Source organism: Globicephala melas, chromosome 8 (genome assembly GCF_963455315.2).
Source record: "Globicephala melas chromosome 8, mGloMel1.2, whole genome shotgun sequence".
Lineage (NCBI taxonomy): Eukaryota > Metazoa > Chordata > Mammalia > Artiodactyla > Delphinidae > Globicephala > Globicephala melas.
Window position 1 is genome coordinate 84,037,610 of NC_083321.1, and position 16,697 is coordinate 84,054,306.

The 16,697-nt window shown below is 36.3% G+C and overlaps 1 protein-coding gene across 1 annotated transcript in view; it reads left to right on the top strand.

Moving 5' to 3' along the window:
- The window catches only part of ATM (ATM serine/threonine kinase), a 140,216-nt gene that overhangs the window by 63,434 nt on the left and 60,085 nt on the right, over window positions 1-16,697 (top strand). Inside the window, exons 30-36 of the mRNA XM_030836236.3 lie at window positions 6,041-6,215; window positions 6,759-6,923; window positions 7,743-7,875; window positions 9,254-9,349; window positions 11,638-11,809; window positions 14,580-14,721; window positions 15,891-16,067. Of these exons, the coding sequence (XP_030692096.1) occupies window positions 6,041-6,215; window positions 6,759-6,923; window positions 7,743-7,875; window positions 9,254-9,349; window positions 11,638-11,809; window positions 14,580-14,721; window positions 15,891-16,067 (1,060 nt within the window). The remainder of the gene's footprint in view (window positions 1-6,040; window positions 6,216-6,758; window positions 6,924-7,742; window positions 7,876-9,253; window positions 9,350-11,637; window positions 11,810-14,579; window positions 14,722-15,890; window positions 16,068-16,697) is intronic.

Consider the following 16,697-nt stretch of genomic DNA (forward strand, 5'->3'; position numbering starts at 1 on the left):
GGGTGATGGTGGCTTCGTAGAATGAGTTTGGGAGTGTTTCTCCCTGTGCAATTTTTTGGAAGAGTTTGAGAAGTATTGGTGTTAGCTCTTCTCTAAATGTTTGATAGAATTTGCCTCTGAAGCCATATGGTCCTGGACTTTTGTTTGTTGGAAGATTTTAAAGTATGGTTTCAATTTCATTACTCATGACAGGTCTGTTTATATTTTCTAATTCTTTCTCGTTCAGTCTTGGCAAATTGTACCTTTCCAAGATTTTGTCCATTTCTTCATGGTTGTCCATTTTATTGGCATACAGTTGTTGGTAGTAGTCTCTTATAATCCTTTGTATTTCTGCAGTGTCAGTTGTGATTTCTCCTTTTCACTTCTAATTTTATTGATTTGTGTCCTCTCCCTTTTTCTCCTGATGAGTCTGGCTAAGGGTTTATCAATTTTGTTTATCTTCTCAAAGAACCAGCTTTTAGTTTTATTGATCTTTGCTGTTGTTTCTTTCGTTTCCATTTCATTTGTTTCTGCTCTGATCTTTATGATTTCTTTCCTTCTACTGACTTTGGGTTTTCTTTGTTCTTCTTTCTCTAGTTGTTTTAAGTGTAGGGTTAGATAGTTTATTTGAGATTTTTCTTGTTTCTTGAGGTGAGATTGAATTGCTATAAACTTCCCTCTTAGAACTGCTCTTGCTGCGTCCCATAGGTTTTGGGTCGTCGTGTTTTCATTGTCGTTTGTTTCTGTGTATTTATTTCTTTGATTTCTTCAGTGATCTCTTGGTTATTTAGTAGTGTACTTTTTAACCTTCATGTATTTTGTTTTTTACATCTTTTTTCCTGTAATTGATTTCCAGTTTCATAGTGTTGTGGTTAGAAAAGATGCCTGTTACGATTTCAGTTTTCTTAAATTTTCCGAGGCTTGACTTGTGACCCAAGATGTGATGTCCTGGAGGATGTTCCATGTACACTTGAGAAGAAAGTGTATTCTGCCACTTTTGGATGGAATATTCTGTAAATATAAAGTAGATCTGTCTGGTATGTTGTGTCATTTAAAGCTTTTGTTTCCGTATTTATTTTCTGTTTGGATGATGTGTCCATTGGCGTAAGTGGGGTGTTAAAGTCCCCTACTATTATTGTGTTACTGTCAATTTTTCCTTTCATGGTTGTTAGCATTTGCCTTATGTATAGAGGTGTTCCTATGTTGAGTGCATAAATGTTTATAATTGCTATATCTTCTTCTTGGATTTATCCTTTAATAATTATGTAGTGTCCCTCCTTATCTCTTGTAACAGTCTTTATTTTAAAGTCTTATTTTATGTGATCCGAGTATTGCTACTCCAGCTTTCTTTTGATTTCCATTTGCATGGAATATCTTTTTCCATCCCTTCACTCTTAGTCTGTATGGTCCCTAGGTCTGAAGTGGGTCTCTTGTAGACAGCGTATATATGGGTCTGGTTTTTATATCCATTCAGCCAGTCTGTGTCTTTTGGTTGGGGCCTTTAATCCATTTACATTCAAGGTTATTATCGATATGTATGTTCCTATTACCATTTTCTTAATTGTTTTGGGTTTGTTTTTGTGGGTCTTTTTCTTCTCTTGTGTTTCCTGCTTAGAGAAGTTTCTTTAGCATTTGTTGTAAAGCTGGTTTGGTGATGCTGAATTCTCTTAGCTTTTGCTTGTCTGAAAAGCTTTTGTCTTCTCCATTGAATCTGAATGAGGTCCTTGCTGGGTAGAGTAATCTTGGTTGTAGGTTTTTCTCTTTCATCACTTTAATTACATCCTGCCACTCCCTTCTGGCCTGCAGAGTTTCTGCTGAAAAATCAGCTGATAATCTTATGGTATGTTATTTTTTGTTTTTCCCTCGCTGCTTTTAATATTTTTTCTTTGAATTTAATTTTTGTTAGTTTGATTAATATATGTGTTGGTGTGTTTTTCCTAAGGGTTATCCTGCATGGGACTCTCTGTGCTTCCTGGACTTGCGTGACTTTACTTTCCCATGTTATGGAAGTTTTCAACTATGATCTCTTCAAATATTTTCTCAGACCCTTTTTTTTTCTTTTCTTTTCTGGGACCCTTATAATTCTAATGTTGGTGTGTTTATTGTTATCCCAGAGGTCTTTGAGATTGTCTTCAATTCTTTTCATTCCTTTTTCTTTATTCTGCTCCTTGGCAGTTATTTCCACCATTTTGTCTTCCAGCTCACTTATTCGTTCTTCTGCCTCTGTTATTCTGCTACTGATTCCTTCTAGTATATTTTTCATTTTAGTTATTGTGTTGTTCATCTCTGTTTGTTTGTTCTTTAGTTCTTCTAGATCTTTGTTAAACATTTCTTGTATTTTCTCATTCTGTGCTTCCATTCTGTTTCCGAGATTCTGGATCATCTTTGCTATCATTACTCTGAATTCTTTTTCAGGTAGACTGCCTATTTCCTCTTCATTTATTTGGTCTTGTAGGTTTTTACTTTGTTCCTTCATCTGTGACGTATTTTTTTGCCATCTAATTTTTTTTTTTTTTATGAGTAGGACTGTGTTCCTGGTTTACTGGTTGTTTGGCCTGAGGCTTGTAACACTTGAGTTTGTAGGCTATTGGGTAGAGCTGGGTCTTGGTGCTGAGATGAGGAGCTCTGTGAGACCTCACTCCAATGAATATTCCCTGGGGTCTGAGGTTCTCTGTTAGTCCAGTGTTTCAGACTTGGAACCCCACCACAGGAGCTTCCACCCAACCCCGGGCTCGCCAGTCAAGATCCCACAAGCCCCGTGGGGTGGCAGGAAGAAAAAAGAAAGAGCAATAACAAAGTAAAAAATAAAATTATACTAGGAAACTAACAGATATGTTAGAAAGAATGTAAAAATAAAAATATAGATGAATCAACCACCAGAAGGTACATCAGTACCACCATAGTAAAAAAGAGGAGGAGGGAAAAGGAGAAAAAAAAAAAAGGTGGGGCTTCCCTGGTGGTGCAGTGGTTGAGAGTCCGCCTGCCAATGCAGGGGACACAGGTTCATGCCCCAGTCCGGGAAGATCCCACATGCCGCTGAGCGGCTCTGCCCGTGAGCCATGGCCGCTGAGCCTGCGCGTCTGGAGCCTGTTGCTCCGCAACGGGAGAGGCCACAACAGTGAGAGGCCCGCGTATGGCAGAAAAAAAAAAAAAAAGGTGGAGGGCAGGAGGGGGAAGGCATTGGCTGTGGAGAGTGGGCCCTAAGCAAGGGGGAGGTTTGGGTGGTGGGCAGGGCCAATGCTCAGGACCCACAGCACTGGAAAAAGCCTTGGGGGCTGTGGGGGGTGGGGCTTAGGCTCAAGGAACTGAAGGGCCCCAGGTGTGCCCCCCACCCCTTGTCTCAGACGGCAGGGGATTATCTGGGAGCCCAGCAGGCTTCCTGGGCTTGAGTGGGCGGGTCAAACACCCTCCTCTCCTCTCCTGCTCCTCTGGTCTGGGGTCTGGGAGGGCCCCTACCGCCTCTGTCTCCTGATCTCCCCGGCGTCCCTCCTATGCCCGCAGGACCAATGCAGCCAGGCAGGGGTGTGAAGGGGGGCCTTGTAGGGCAGGGGACTGGCCTGGGAGCTCAGGAGCCTCCCAGTGCCCGAGTGAGGCCATTGCCCACCACTCCTCTCCCTCTCCTCCCCAAGGGCCCCTCCCACCTGCCACTCCTGATCTCCCTGGCCTCCCTCCTATGCCTCCAGGACGCACGTGGCCTGGTTGGGCTTTGGAGGGGGGAAACCAGCTTGGGAGCTCAGCAGGCCCCCCGGCCCGAGTGGGCCAGGCAGTTGCCCTATGCTCCTCGCTTGCTCTTCCCAGAGAGTCCCTCCCACCTGCCTCTCCTGATCTCCCCAGCCTCAGGGGCGCCGATCTTGTCTCGCCTCCGCTTCTCCCCACCTCGGTCCCCCTATGTTCTGCCGGTTCACTCTGGGGTTCCTCTTGTCTCCTTGGGGTTCAGAGTCCCCCAGCAGCAGCCAGCAGGCACCCTAGTTGTTGGGAGACACTAACTCCGCGTCTTCCCACACCGCCATCTTGACTCCTGCCCTGATGTGTATCCTTTTAATGCACTGTTAGATTCAGTTTGCTGGTATTTTGTTGAGGAGTTTTGCATATATATATATATATATATATATATATATATATATGTGTGTATATATATATTCATCAGAGTATTAGAGACTATAATTTTCCTGTGGTGTCTTTATCATACTTTTGTATCAGAGAAATGCTGGCCTCATAAAATGAGTTAGGAAGTATTCCCTCCTGTTCCCTTTTCTGGAAGAGTTTGAGGTGTTAATTCTTAAGTGTTTGTAGTGTTCTTCAAGTCTTTCTTCTTTTTTAATGTAGCTGTTTACTGTAACATAGTTTCCTCTCAGCACTGCCCTTGCTGAATCCCATTAGTTTTGGTATGCTGTATCTTCATTTTCATTTGTCTTTAAGCTCTTTTAGCATGTTTAAGACAGTTGTTTGACAATGTCTTTGTCTAATAATTCCAGTCTGACCTTCCTTGGGAACTGTTTTAGTCAATGTATTTTATTCCTTTGAAGGGTCCATACTTTCCTATTTCTTTGAATGCCTTGTGATTTTTTTGTTGAAACTGGACATTTTACTATTATGATATATTACCTGTGGAAATCAGATTTTCCCCTTCCCCAAGGTTTGACTTTTTTTTTTTTGAATTGTTGAAGGCTGTAGTGGTACATTTGTTTCATGAATTTACTCAACTGTTTTTCTAGAGAGCGTATTCCTTGCCATTGTAGTCACTGAAGACTGTTGCTTAACTTGCGTTCAGGTAGCGTTTTGACAGAGATTTCCTTGAATACCAAGAGCCAAAGAGAGAGAGAAAGCTTTCCTAGTCTTTGCAGATTGGCTCTGTGTTAAGACTCTCCTTCAGCATTTAGCTCGGCTTGCACTGAGCCTAAGGTTAAGCCCAAAGTGAAAGATTATGGTCTTCTTAGGTAGTTTTTGAGCAAGCACCTTACCCTGGGCAGGTGTGTGACTTTATAAATTCTCTGAAAATGTGAGTAAATTTTTTTTTAAATTTATTTTTGGCTGTGTTGGGTCTTCGTTGCTGCATGTGGGCTTTCTCTAGTTGCGGCGAGCAGGGGCTACTCTTCGTTGCGGTGCATGGGCTTCTCATTGGGGTGCCTTCTCTTGTGGAGCACAGGCTCTAGGTACGTGGGCTTCAGTAGTTGTGGCACGTGGGCTCAGTAATTGTGGCTCGTGGGCTCTAGAGTGCAGGCTCAGTAGTTGTGGCACACAGGCTTAGTTGCTCCGTGGCATATGGGATCTTCCCAGACCAGGGCTCGAACCCATGTCCCCTGCATTGGCAGGCGGATTCTTAACCACTGCTCCACCAGGGAAGCTCAATGTGAGTGATTGTGAGTGTTCTAACTTTACAAGGAAACTCTCTCTCTAGCTTTTCATCCTAGGCATTAGGCAGTCTGTTATCCCAGGCAGCTGTGGGTTGTTGGTTAGCCTTAACAAGCAGTGTTTTCAAGCAGTGCCCTCAGCTTTTCCAGCCTGTAGGAGACCCAAGTTAGGAAAAACAAGAGCCAAGCACCTTACATTAGTCCTTCAGGTAGCTCCCAGACAGGTTAAGAACAGATATACACTATCATTTGTGAATAAAATATGCTCTGCTCCCTTCAGAACTAAGGACCAGGATCCCACATTGGAAATGGGGACTGCAATTTTCATGACTATTGCCAGGCTGGGGGCGTCATGGGGCAAGGGCAAGTAAAATCACCACAAAGCTTTCCTAGTTTTTAAGTTTCCTTTTTCTTGATGTCAACGATTGCTTGATTGCTGTAAACTTTTGACTGTTTTACAGAATTCTAACAAAGCTCTTACAGTTTGCTTGTTTTTCAGTGTTTCTGTCAGGGGAGCTTGGAGCTTCCTACTGTGTCATTTTGCTGATGTCACTTCTCTTTTTGGGTTTTAAACTACTAAGGACTTAGATGTGAAAGTGACTTTTATGTCAAGCCACATCAGAATTAGAGCTGTTGAATAAAAGTGACTTTTGAATGAGTTTATGTCAAAGTAGTGTCCTAGAACTTACTGTTTTTTCCCCCTGTGTTAGGCCTTCTCATTTCATGGATGTGTCATTACGTAGCTTCTCCCTTTGTTGTGACCTGTTAAGCCGGGTTTGCCACACAGCAGTAACTTACTGTAAGGATGCTTTAGAAAGTCATCTCCATGTTATTGTTGGTACACTTATACCCCTTGTGGATGATCAGATGGAGGTTCAGGAACAGGTAATTTCCCAAATCATATTCAAAATGATATTTGAAATACATTGATAAAGTATTGTTGGAAGGAGCTGAGTGTTTTATGTTTACTTGGTGTAATCAGTAATTTTAGTGGAAATATTCTTTGAAAAATGGTGGGGAAAACATTCTCAGTGAATTAATCCTTGTAATCATTTAATTACAGAGCACCTAGTAATTTTGATCTAATAAATAACCTGATTTCTATCTCTTACTTATGCTGAAGTGTAGAGGTAGTCAAAACTAAGGATTTAGTTCACTCCACTATGATGGTGTGTGAGGTATTACTTATATAAAATGTTTCAGTAGTATTGACAACTGTATACCTCAGTGTCCATCCTGTAATAAAGGCCTTACATATTTGTTGAATTATTTGAAAGCACAGAAACGGTAGTAGCTGGGTGCCTTAGAAGTGATTTTATCTGAACAAGTAGAGTTTTTATCATTTATTACAATGGCTTTGCTTGTTTTACTTTAAAATATAATTAATCCATTTTTCCTCATGATTTTTTCTTTTTTAATTATGTTTAGGTATTGGACTTGTTGAAATACTTAGTGATTGATAACAAGGATAATGAAAATCTCTATATCACGATTAAACTTTTAGATCCTTTTCCTGACCATGTTGTCTTTAGAGATTTGCGTATTACTCAGCAGAAAATCAAATACAGTAGAGGACCCTTTTCACTTTTGGAGGTAATAATTATTCCATAATATTGCTATTTTGTATTAGAGAGGTTGTACCTCTAATGCTCTGAAAGTAAACCAGTCTTTTTTAAAAATTGTGATTAAAGAAAACATAACATGAAATCTGTCCTCTTAGCAGATAAAAAACTGAATCTTAATACATACTCTTGCATTGCAGTAAAAGTGTAAATTCAAAATTTCTTGAAAAAGATCTGAATTTAAGTATTGAAGAAATATGATATAAAATATGCTTGATTTTCATACACATAAGATTCATTAATATCTCAAAATTACCATCTGACCCTCTGTCGGACAATATAATGTTTGAATTAGAAAAGATATGTAACTTTCTGAAGAGTTTTTCAAGTTTTAATCTTGTTTTAACCTTTATAAACTTCAAAACTATGTTCAGATAGATTTTTCTTTATAAATCTTATTATAATTTTAAAATTATACTCTACATTTGACTATAATCAGTATGAAAATGTGGTTAAATATATTAAGATAAAACTAGAGTTGCAATACTAAATAAATAGAAATTTAAGCTTTTCCCTCTGAGTATGCTATAACAATCTTAAACTCTGAATACTGTATCATGAGAGAGTCTATTGCAATTTAAATGTTTAAAACATTGTAGGAAAAAAAAAAAAACATTGTAGGTTTTGAAGTGAAATAAGTAATTTATTTCTACCTTGTTTGGTAGTAACAGTATTATGAATCAGTATCTGTAGAAGGCACTAATTTTAAAAATTTTTTGAGTTTTATTTTACAGACTCAACCAATACATGTCAAAAGCAAGTTACATTTTTAGCTGATTTTCTCTTTTAGGAAATTAATCATTTTCTCTCAGTAAATGTTTATGATGCACTTCCATTGACAAGGCTTGAAGGATTGAAGGATCTTCGAAGACAACTAGAGCAACATAAAGATCAGATGATGGATCTTATGAGAGCATCTCAGGGTACTAATTTTAATGACTTGGGTTATTTGTACCCATTTCTTTTTGAAAGAATCTTTTATAAATTCTTGCTCTTGGTTTAGTTGCCACAGATTTAGTTCATTTCAGACCCCCATCAGTTCTCATTTAGTTATGAAAGACTTCCTAAGTGGTCTCCTCACCTTGAACTACTCCCATTTTATCCGTTCTCTGCACCTCTGCCAGAATGATTTCTCTAAGTCCAAATCATATTATTTTACTGCTTAAAAAATGTTAACAATTTGCTACTGCCTAAAAGAAAAATTTGAATTCCTTAGAGCAGGCATGCAAGGTAATTTGTCTCTGCCTACTACCCCAATTTATTTAAATAAAAGAAATGTTATTTTTCATTTTATTTTAAACATCTTAGCCATGTATGTGTTTTGTGTGTATGTATATATGTATATATGTGTGTGTTTTGTATATATACACATATTTATATGTGTTTCTAGGTTTTTGGGTTTTTTACTTAAAAATCCATTTTATTTTGATTTGATTTGAGTTTAGATTATTATAGTACTGCACTTGGTGGAAACTCTTTCTGCTTATGTTTTGATTTTCATCTTCCTGAGCTCATTGACTTCATGTTTCTATTGTGATATTTTTATCCTCAGTACTTTTAAAAATTAATTTTGTTTCGACCATCCGAAATCTGAGTTTCTAGTATATTTGTTCTTGAGATAGGTGTATATATATATATATATATATATATATATATATATATATATATATATATATATATAAAAACATGAACCCCTCTTTCTATCTCCTGTTCTTGTGTGTTTGGGTATTTTATTGATCCAGACCAATATAGCCAATAGATGTTTATAGCTATTTAAATTTAAATGAATTAAAATTCAATAAAACATAAAGTTAAATTTCTTTGTTGTATTAGCACATGTCAAATTCTCTGTAGTAACATGTGGCTCGTGGCTGTCTTTGGACAGCACAGATTATAGACCATTTTCATCATTGCAGAAAGTTCTGTTGGACAGTGCTGGTCTATTCTATATGCAAGAGGCTAAAAAACCAGGCATGCTCCCAAGGTTCCTTCTAGTTTAATGTTGAATGATTATGTGTTTCTAACTGTGATTTGGCTAAGGTATTGATTTCTCTGCACAACGTAAGATATTTTTCTCTCTCTGTCTGCCAAATATTGCTGATCATTTTTACATGATTCTCTTTAAGAAGAAAGTTCAGATACATTCATTCACCTCATATTTTTGAAATGCTCACAATTGAAAATCTTTTTTAAAAACTTTGTAAAAGTTTTCTAGTCACACAATTTAATATATGAGCATAGTATAAAGAAAAGTGTTGTCTTCACTGTGGCTTAAACTAATATTTTCAAAACTGCTTCTAGATAACCCTCCAGATGGCGTAATGGTGAAGCTAGTTGTCAGCTTGTTGCAGTTATCCAAGATGGCAGTAAACCACACTGGTGAAAGAGAAGTTTTAGGTAAACTGTTTGGCTGAGTGAATATGAGTTTTTTTGTTTGGATGGTCATCTTCATAGCATTTTAAAAATCAGTAAAAGTTTGTTACTTGGAATATTGTGAGAGGCTTTTTATATTTTATAAAAATATAAAATATAAAAATATTTTATATAAATATAAAAATATATAAATATAAATATATAAATATAAATATATTTATAAATATATAAATATATAAATATAAAAATATATAAAATATATATAAAAATATATATTTTTATATTTCTGTTTAGTTCAAGTCTCCCTAAGCAGCCCTCCTTTCATATTTTCCTCCCTTAGACATTCATATAAAGTAAAAAGTTAGTGATTAACACATGTGCATAACTATTAATTTGAAAATGCCTTGTGAATATTTAGGAAAGTCAGAAAAACCTATTTGTAGCATTAAGTTGCAAATAAATTGACTTCTGATACATTTTATAGATATAACTGACTGGTACTTAATATCTTTTTTATATAACAGAAAGAATGAGGACTTGGAGGGCTATATTAAGCTCAGATATTAAAACCATATTCAAGTCCTTTTCTGCCACCATTTGGGGGTAACCTAATGTAAGATAAATAGCCAGCATCATACCTGGTATAGGTGTTTTATATTTGGTGATCACAGGATGGAAAACATCACATGATTAAAGTCAGCTTGAAGTTGTCATGAAATAATTGCTTCAAATAAGAAAAGTGGGGGGCTTCCCTGTTGGCGTAGTGGCTGGGAGTCCACCTGCCGATGCAGGGGACATGGGTTCGTGCCCCGGTCCGGGAAGATCCCACATGCCGCGGAACGGCTGGGCCCGTGAGCCATGCTAAGCCTGCATGTCCGGAGCCTGTGCTCCGCAATGGGAGAGGCCACAGCAGTGAGAGGCCCGCGTACTGCAAAAAAAAAAAAAAAAAAAGAAAGGTGGGAGAAGTAAGAGATGCTTCACAGATTCTACTGTCTTTCAACAGAGTCTTTCTTAACTTCTCAGTGGAGGTCTAGTGTCTAGGGTACTTCTTTTCTTGTAAATTTTTTATAGAAATATATCTTACATATAGAAAAGTCGCAAGTATATAACTTGAAGAATTTTTTGCAAAGAGAACACACCTGTGCACCTAGCACCCAGACCAAGAAACAGAACCTTATCAGTACTCTAGAACTTTCCTTTGACCAAGGAATTTACCCTTTGTCCATAGTAGCACTGCTTCTGGGGACAAATGTCACTTGCTACAGGAGGCCTAAGTGGCTTTCCTACATAGCATAAAATCTTAGTGATTAGTACCCACAGCTAATGTCATATTTAATGGTGAAAGACTGAATATCTTCCTCAGATCAGTAATGAGCCAAAGTTGCCCACTGCTATTCACCATTGTACTGGAAGTTATAGCCAGAGCAATTGAACAAAAACTGGAAAGCAAAGAAGTAAAAACTATCTCTATTCACAGATGACATTACTGTATATATATATATATAGAAAGTCCCAGAAAATCTATAGGAAAGTTACTATAAGAGATGTAATAAATGAATTCAGCCAAGTTGCAGGATACAAGATCAACACACAAAATTCATTTGTGTTTCTGTACACCAGCAATGAACAATCTAAGAAGAAAATTCCATTCCATTTATAATAGCATCTAAGAGAATTAAATACCTGGGATAATTTTAGTTAAGGAGGTGAAAGACTTGTGCACATTCTGTTTTTTAGAAGTAAGACACTAAGTACAGCCCACACTCAAGGGAAGAATTAGGCTCCACCTTTTGAAAGGAGGACTATCAAATAATTTTTTAACATGTTTTATTAAATTCCATCATGACTGGGAAAGAACATGAGGGGGCCCTCTGGCATCTTGAAAACATCTGTCTTCATCTGGGTAGTGATAATACAGGTGGGAAAGAAATTGTGTTTTCCTGCATGTATGTGTATGTGTGTGTGTGTGAATTTTCACTGATCTGAGTATTTAAGATTTGTGGTCTTTATGTAATACCCCCCAGAAAATTGATACTCGCATACAGCTGCTATATTTAGACTTTCCTTAAAAACTACATTCTACTAGTTAATCTATCTCTTGGATATGATTTTATAGGGGAAAATATTGCCGACATGGATGATATGTAAAGGAAATGATACAGTATTTTGTAGCTTCTTTAATCTATTCAACATCTTTGAGAAAACACTTAAATCTTAACGGATGACAAAACATATTTTTGAAATTAGAAAATTTCTGTTTTATGTATGATCTCTTAGCTATAACTTTACTGAAATGGAATTTCTATATATAGAGGCTGTTGGAAGCTGCTTGGGAGAAGTGGGTCCTATAGATTTCTCTACAATAGCTATACAATATAGTAAAGATACATCTTATACCAAGGCCCTTGAGTTATTTGAAGATAAAGAACTTCAGTGGACCTTCATAATGCTGACCTACCTGAATAATACACTGGTAGAAGATTGGTGAGTATTTAATGATACCTTGTACCTGATAGCACTTAATCTGACATTCAAGATTGATACCTCATATGAATTAGCATTTCCAATAACTAAAGCATTCTCCTTTTAGTTGCCATACTTTCAGTCTTAAATATTTAATGAATATCATTGTATTTTTATTAATTCACATAATTACTAAAACCCTACTGCTATATGCCAGGTAACTTGGTATAGTGATAGATATACCAGACAAGATCCATGTTAAATTTTAGTGAGAGTAGACTAGACAAACAATATGAAAACTACCAAGTGGTTCCACACAAAACATTAAGATAGGGGAATGTAAATGGGGTTATTTTGTGCACTTGTCAGAATCAAAGGTGCCACTCTCCTCCTGGCTAGACATTTTGATCCTTTTAAAATAAGTCATAGAGCAGAAATTTTTTAACTCCAAAAGTCTTAAGCTAATCAGACAGGGCTTTCTTTTGCCCATTAATACATAAAATGCAAAACAAAATTGCAACAGATAGTATAATTTCAGCTTGCTGATTATGAGATTACTTTTTCTCCGTCTTCCACTCCCCATTTATCTATTTATTTGCAGTTATCTATTTATTATTTACAGATCCTTGAACAATGTGGGGGTTGGGATGCTTGACCCTTTGCTCAGTGGAAAATTCATGTATAATTATAGTTGGCCCTCCCTATCCGTGGTTCTTCATCCGAGGAGTCAACCAACTGCAGATTGTGTAGTACCGTAGTATTTACTGTTGAAAAAAATCCATGTATAAGTGGACCTGTACAGTTCAAATCCTCGTTGTTCAAGGGCCAGATGTATTTATTTTGATATATTTGAGCACCTTATCACCACCATTTTTGGAGATTGGGTTCAAAGGATTTTTGCCCACAATTGGGCATCGTTTTAAGTAAATAGGTATTTTGCATCCGTTTCCCTATAACAGCCCCCGCTTCTCTTGGGGAATAAATGATTGGCAATAATGTCTACCTGCTCTGTTTTAATTGTTGATTTAATTTACATGTATCTTTCACTCTTTTGTTGTTGTTGTTACAGTAAAAAGGCTGGTATGATTTCCTTCCCAACTTTTTATTATAAAAATTTTCAAGCCTACAGCAAAATTGAAAGAATTTTACAGTAAATACCCATATACTCACCACCTAGAGTCTTCCTAGATTCTACTATTATTATCCTTGCTTTATCACATTTAGCCATCTTCCTATCCATTTATTAATCTATCTCATTTTTAAAAATGTATTTCAAATTATATCTAGCACAGCTTTTGAAGAGATTTTCCACAGAAAATTTGCAAGCAGTGTTTCATTTGTTACACAGTAATTTGCAATTGGTTTTTCTGAAGAAGGTGCACAGAAATATTAGTGTGACTTAAACTTGAGAACCACAGGGATAGGTACAATTTGTTTTTCATGTCTTTTTTGTAAGAGGAAGAAAATCATTACATGTTTGAGGGGCCTCAGGTATACAAAGGGAATGTTGACCAAGGAACTCCCAGAATCATGGAAGACTTCTCTGAGGAAGTGTCATCTAGCTGATCTGAGTGACCAGGAATCAGCTAGAAGTTGATTAGGGATAAAATATTGCATACAGGGAATAGCTAGAATGGAAATAAGCTTCATGTCTTTGAGGATCAGAAAAAGCCTGGTATGGAAGAAGATGGTATGAAATGAAATTAGAAAGGTAGGACTAATTCTGATTAAAAAATTTGGATTTTATTTGAAATATATAGTGAAGCCATGGAGTTTTAAGCAGAATAGTGCCATGATGCAACTTACATTTTGACTCTGACATATATGGCAAATGGCTTGTGATAGGGCAAAAATGGAAACAGAAAGCTGATTATGAAACTATTGCAGTAGTCCAGAGGAGAAATCATGGTGACTTGGATAAGGGTGGCGGTAATGGAGATGAGATGGGACACGGATGGAACTAGGGTATGTTTTTAACATAGAGGCAGCAGGACGTGCTGATGAATTGGATGTGGAGGAGGGAAGGAAAGAAAGAGGAATGAGAGATGAATCCAAGTTTAGGGTTTATGCTTCTATGTCTTAAATTGAGACATAGAATTAAGCCTTTACTTGACAGCTCATCATCATTTATAGTATCAGGCTTTATAACATTTTTTGTCAGTTGTCATATTTTCAGTACTCTTGTATTGCAGCCCTCCTTTACTTAATTTTTTGCAAAAGAGAAGGACGTTCAATTTTTTATTAGAGGTTTTAGATGCCTTACCTAATGATTTCAACTAGCTTCTGGTCAGAATAAGTACATACTTACTGTTTGTTTAAAATTGTCCTAGACAATAATTTTATCATTTGTAGGGAAATTCCATTCTGTGTTACCCCAAATTATTTGTACCTCTTAGAGAAAATGGTATCAAAATATTTTTTTCTTGGGTGAATTAGTATTCTGTCATTCTTATTACTCATTCTTATTAGTCAATGTTATTCTGAAGTATTTCTTTTTATGAGTTTTTAATTTATAGTAGTCATAATATAAACTTTATTATATTGAATGAAGGGAATTGCTGTTACAGTGAGTAGTAACTCATGTTTACTCTAGGAATATTAAAAATCCTTTGATAATTTTTGCTTTGATGTTATAGAATTTTATAGATGTAAAATTTCCTAATAAACGTAAACATTTCCTAATATAAATTTAAAGTTTTAGATTTTAATTTTTTCATTGGGAGTTGCTTAACATTCATCAAGATTAATAGTTGATATACTTTGTGGCATTTGAATTATATGTGTTTTTCAGTGTCAAAGTGCGATCAGCAGCTGTTACCTGTTTGAAAAGCATTTTAGCCACAAAAACTGGACATAGTTTCTGGGAGATTTATAAGATGACAAATGATCCCATGCTGATCTATCTACAGCCTTTTCGAACATCAAGGAAAAAGGTCTCTCAAATAATGAATGTTTATTGAATATCCACTATATCTAGAACAGTTCTATTTGCTGTGGGATATGAATATCATATTGCTTACTTACACTAACATTTAACCTTTCTTGGAAATAATTCTAGCTGTGCTTTTTGAATCGAAGGGATTTGTATTTTTAGTTATGGCAGTGTGGAAAAGCTGAGATAGGTAGCCTAAAGAAATAATGGTTGATTTGGGGGGATAGGAGGAGTTCTTTTTTATTTATTTATTTTTAATAGATCTTTATTGGAGTATAATTGCTTCACAATACTGTGTTAGTTTCTGTTGCCCAACAAAGCGAATCAGCCATATGCATACACATGTCCCCATATTCCCTGGTAGGAGTTCTTAATGACAGGCTTTTTTTCTTTAGGAGTGGAAAACCCTTACTTTGATCCCATGAAAGCCGTTTATAGATATTGTGATCAACAAGCAAGTGTTTATTTCCATAGCAAGTTAAAGTATCACAACCCTCTAGTGAAATTTAAGATGGCCTATAGATTTCTCCCTTTTCCAAGTTGATACCATAACAAGGTTCCACTAAAGGTACTCTATGAAAGATACTTAAGAACTCTTACTTCTCCTTTATTTTGTTTAATATTTTCTTTTCATAAAGCAACTGAGAAATATGCTGTTAAGTTTTCACCAATTTAACTTCAGGGCTTACACCCATCGTTGAAATGATACTTTTAATGTATCGTAATATAATTTTGGTCTCAGTGAAATTATTGACAATATAAGCTATTAATAAAACTAATAGTATAACCTGTAAAACACTGTAGTTTTAACATTTTAAAATTTCATTTCATTCCAAAATCAACTCTGTATGGTAGATTTGGACTGGATTCATACATGAGACGGATGAGGCAGAGAATCTGTGATTTATTTAACATACCGCTAGTGAGCTAAGAGTAGAAGTTAAGTTTCCTGGTGTTTAGATCAGTAATTTTTCACCAGATGACTCTGCCTCTCATAAACATAAATGTATTTTAATTTTAAAAGGTAACTGATGCCTCAAGATTTAGTTTTAAGCATATTTAGTTTTATTTGGAAACAGATTTGTTTATTCCTAGATATTTGTTTGGCATAGGAAAGGTAAAATGTATTTCTGGTTACCTTATTTACGTTTTCTCATCACTTTTTTCTAGTTTTTAGAAGTACCTAGACTTGACAAAGAAAGTCCTTTAGAAGGCTTGGATGATACAAGCCTGTGGATTCCTCAAAGTGAAAATCATGACAGTTGGTTAAAGACACTGACTTGTGCTTTTTTGAATAGTGGAGGCACAAAAAGTGAAGTTCTTCAGTTATTAAAGCCAATGTGTGAGGTAAGAAGATTAATTAGTCTGACGTATTCCCTTTCTAACTTTGTTTTTTTCATTTGTGCTTTCTCATAATAATTTTCTTTGATGGTCTCATTCCATTTCTCTTTTGTGTGAATGTTCATGGCCTGTATATAAAAAGAGTGCTTTGTACTGCACATCATCTTCATGCAGCGTCACCTATACTCAGCTGTTGTGAATCCATCCAACAGGGTGTCTTTATTTAGCCAGAACTTTATGCAGTAGGTTTCAGCTGCGGGGTAGCTACATATTGGATGCTGTGTTAGTTTCTGCTGTAGAGCAAAGTGAATCAGTTATACATATACATATATCCGCTCTTTTTCCCTGTGCTATACAGTAGGTCCTTACTAGTTATCTATTTTATATATAGTAGTGTGTGTATGTTAATCCCAGTCTCCCAGTTTATGCCCCCCTCACTGTCTACCCTGGTAACCATAAGTTTGTTTTCTACATCTGTGACTGTATTTCTGTTTTGTAAATAAGACCATTTGTACCATATTATTAGGTTCCACATATAAGTGATATATGTTATTTGTCTTTCTCTGACTGACTTCACTCAATATGACAATCTCTAGGTCCATCCATGTTGCTACTACAAATGGCATTATTTCGTTC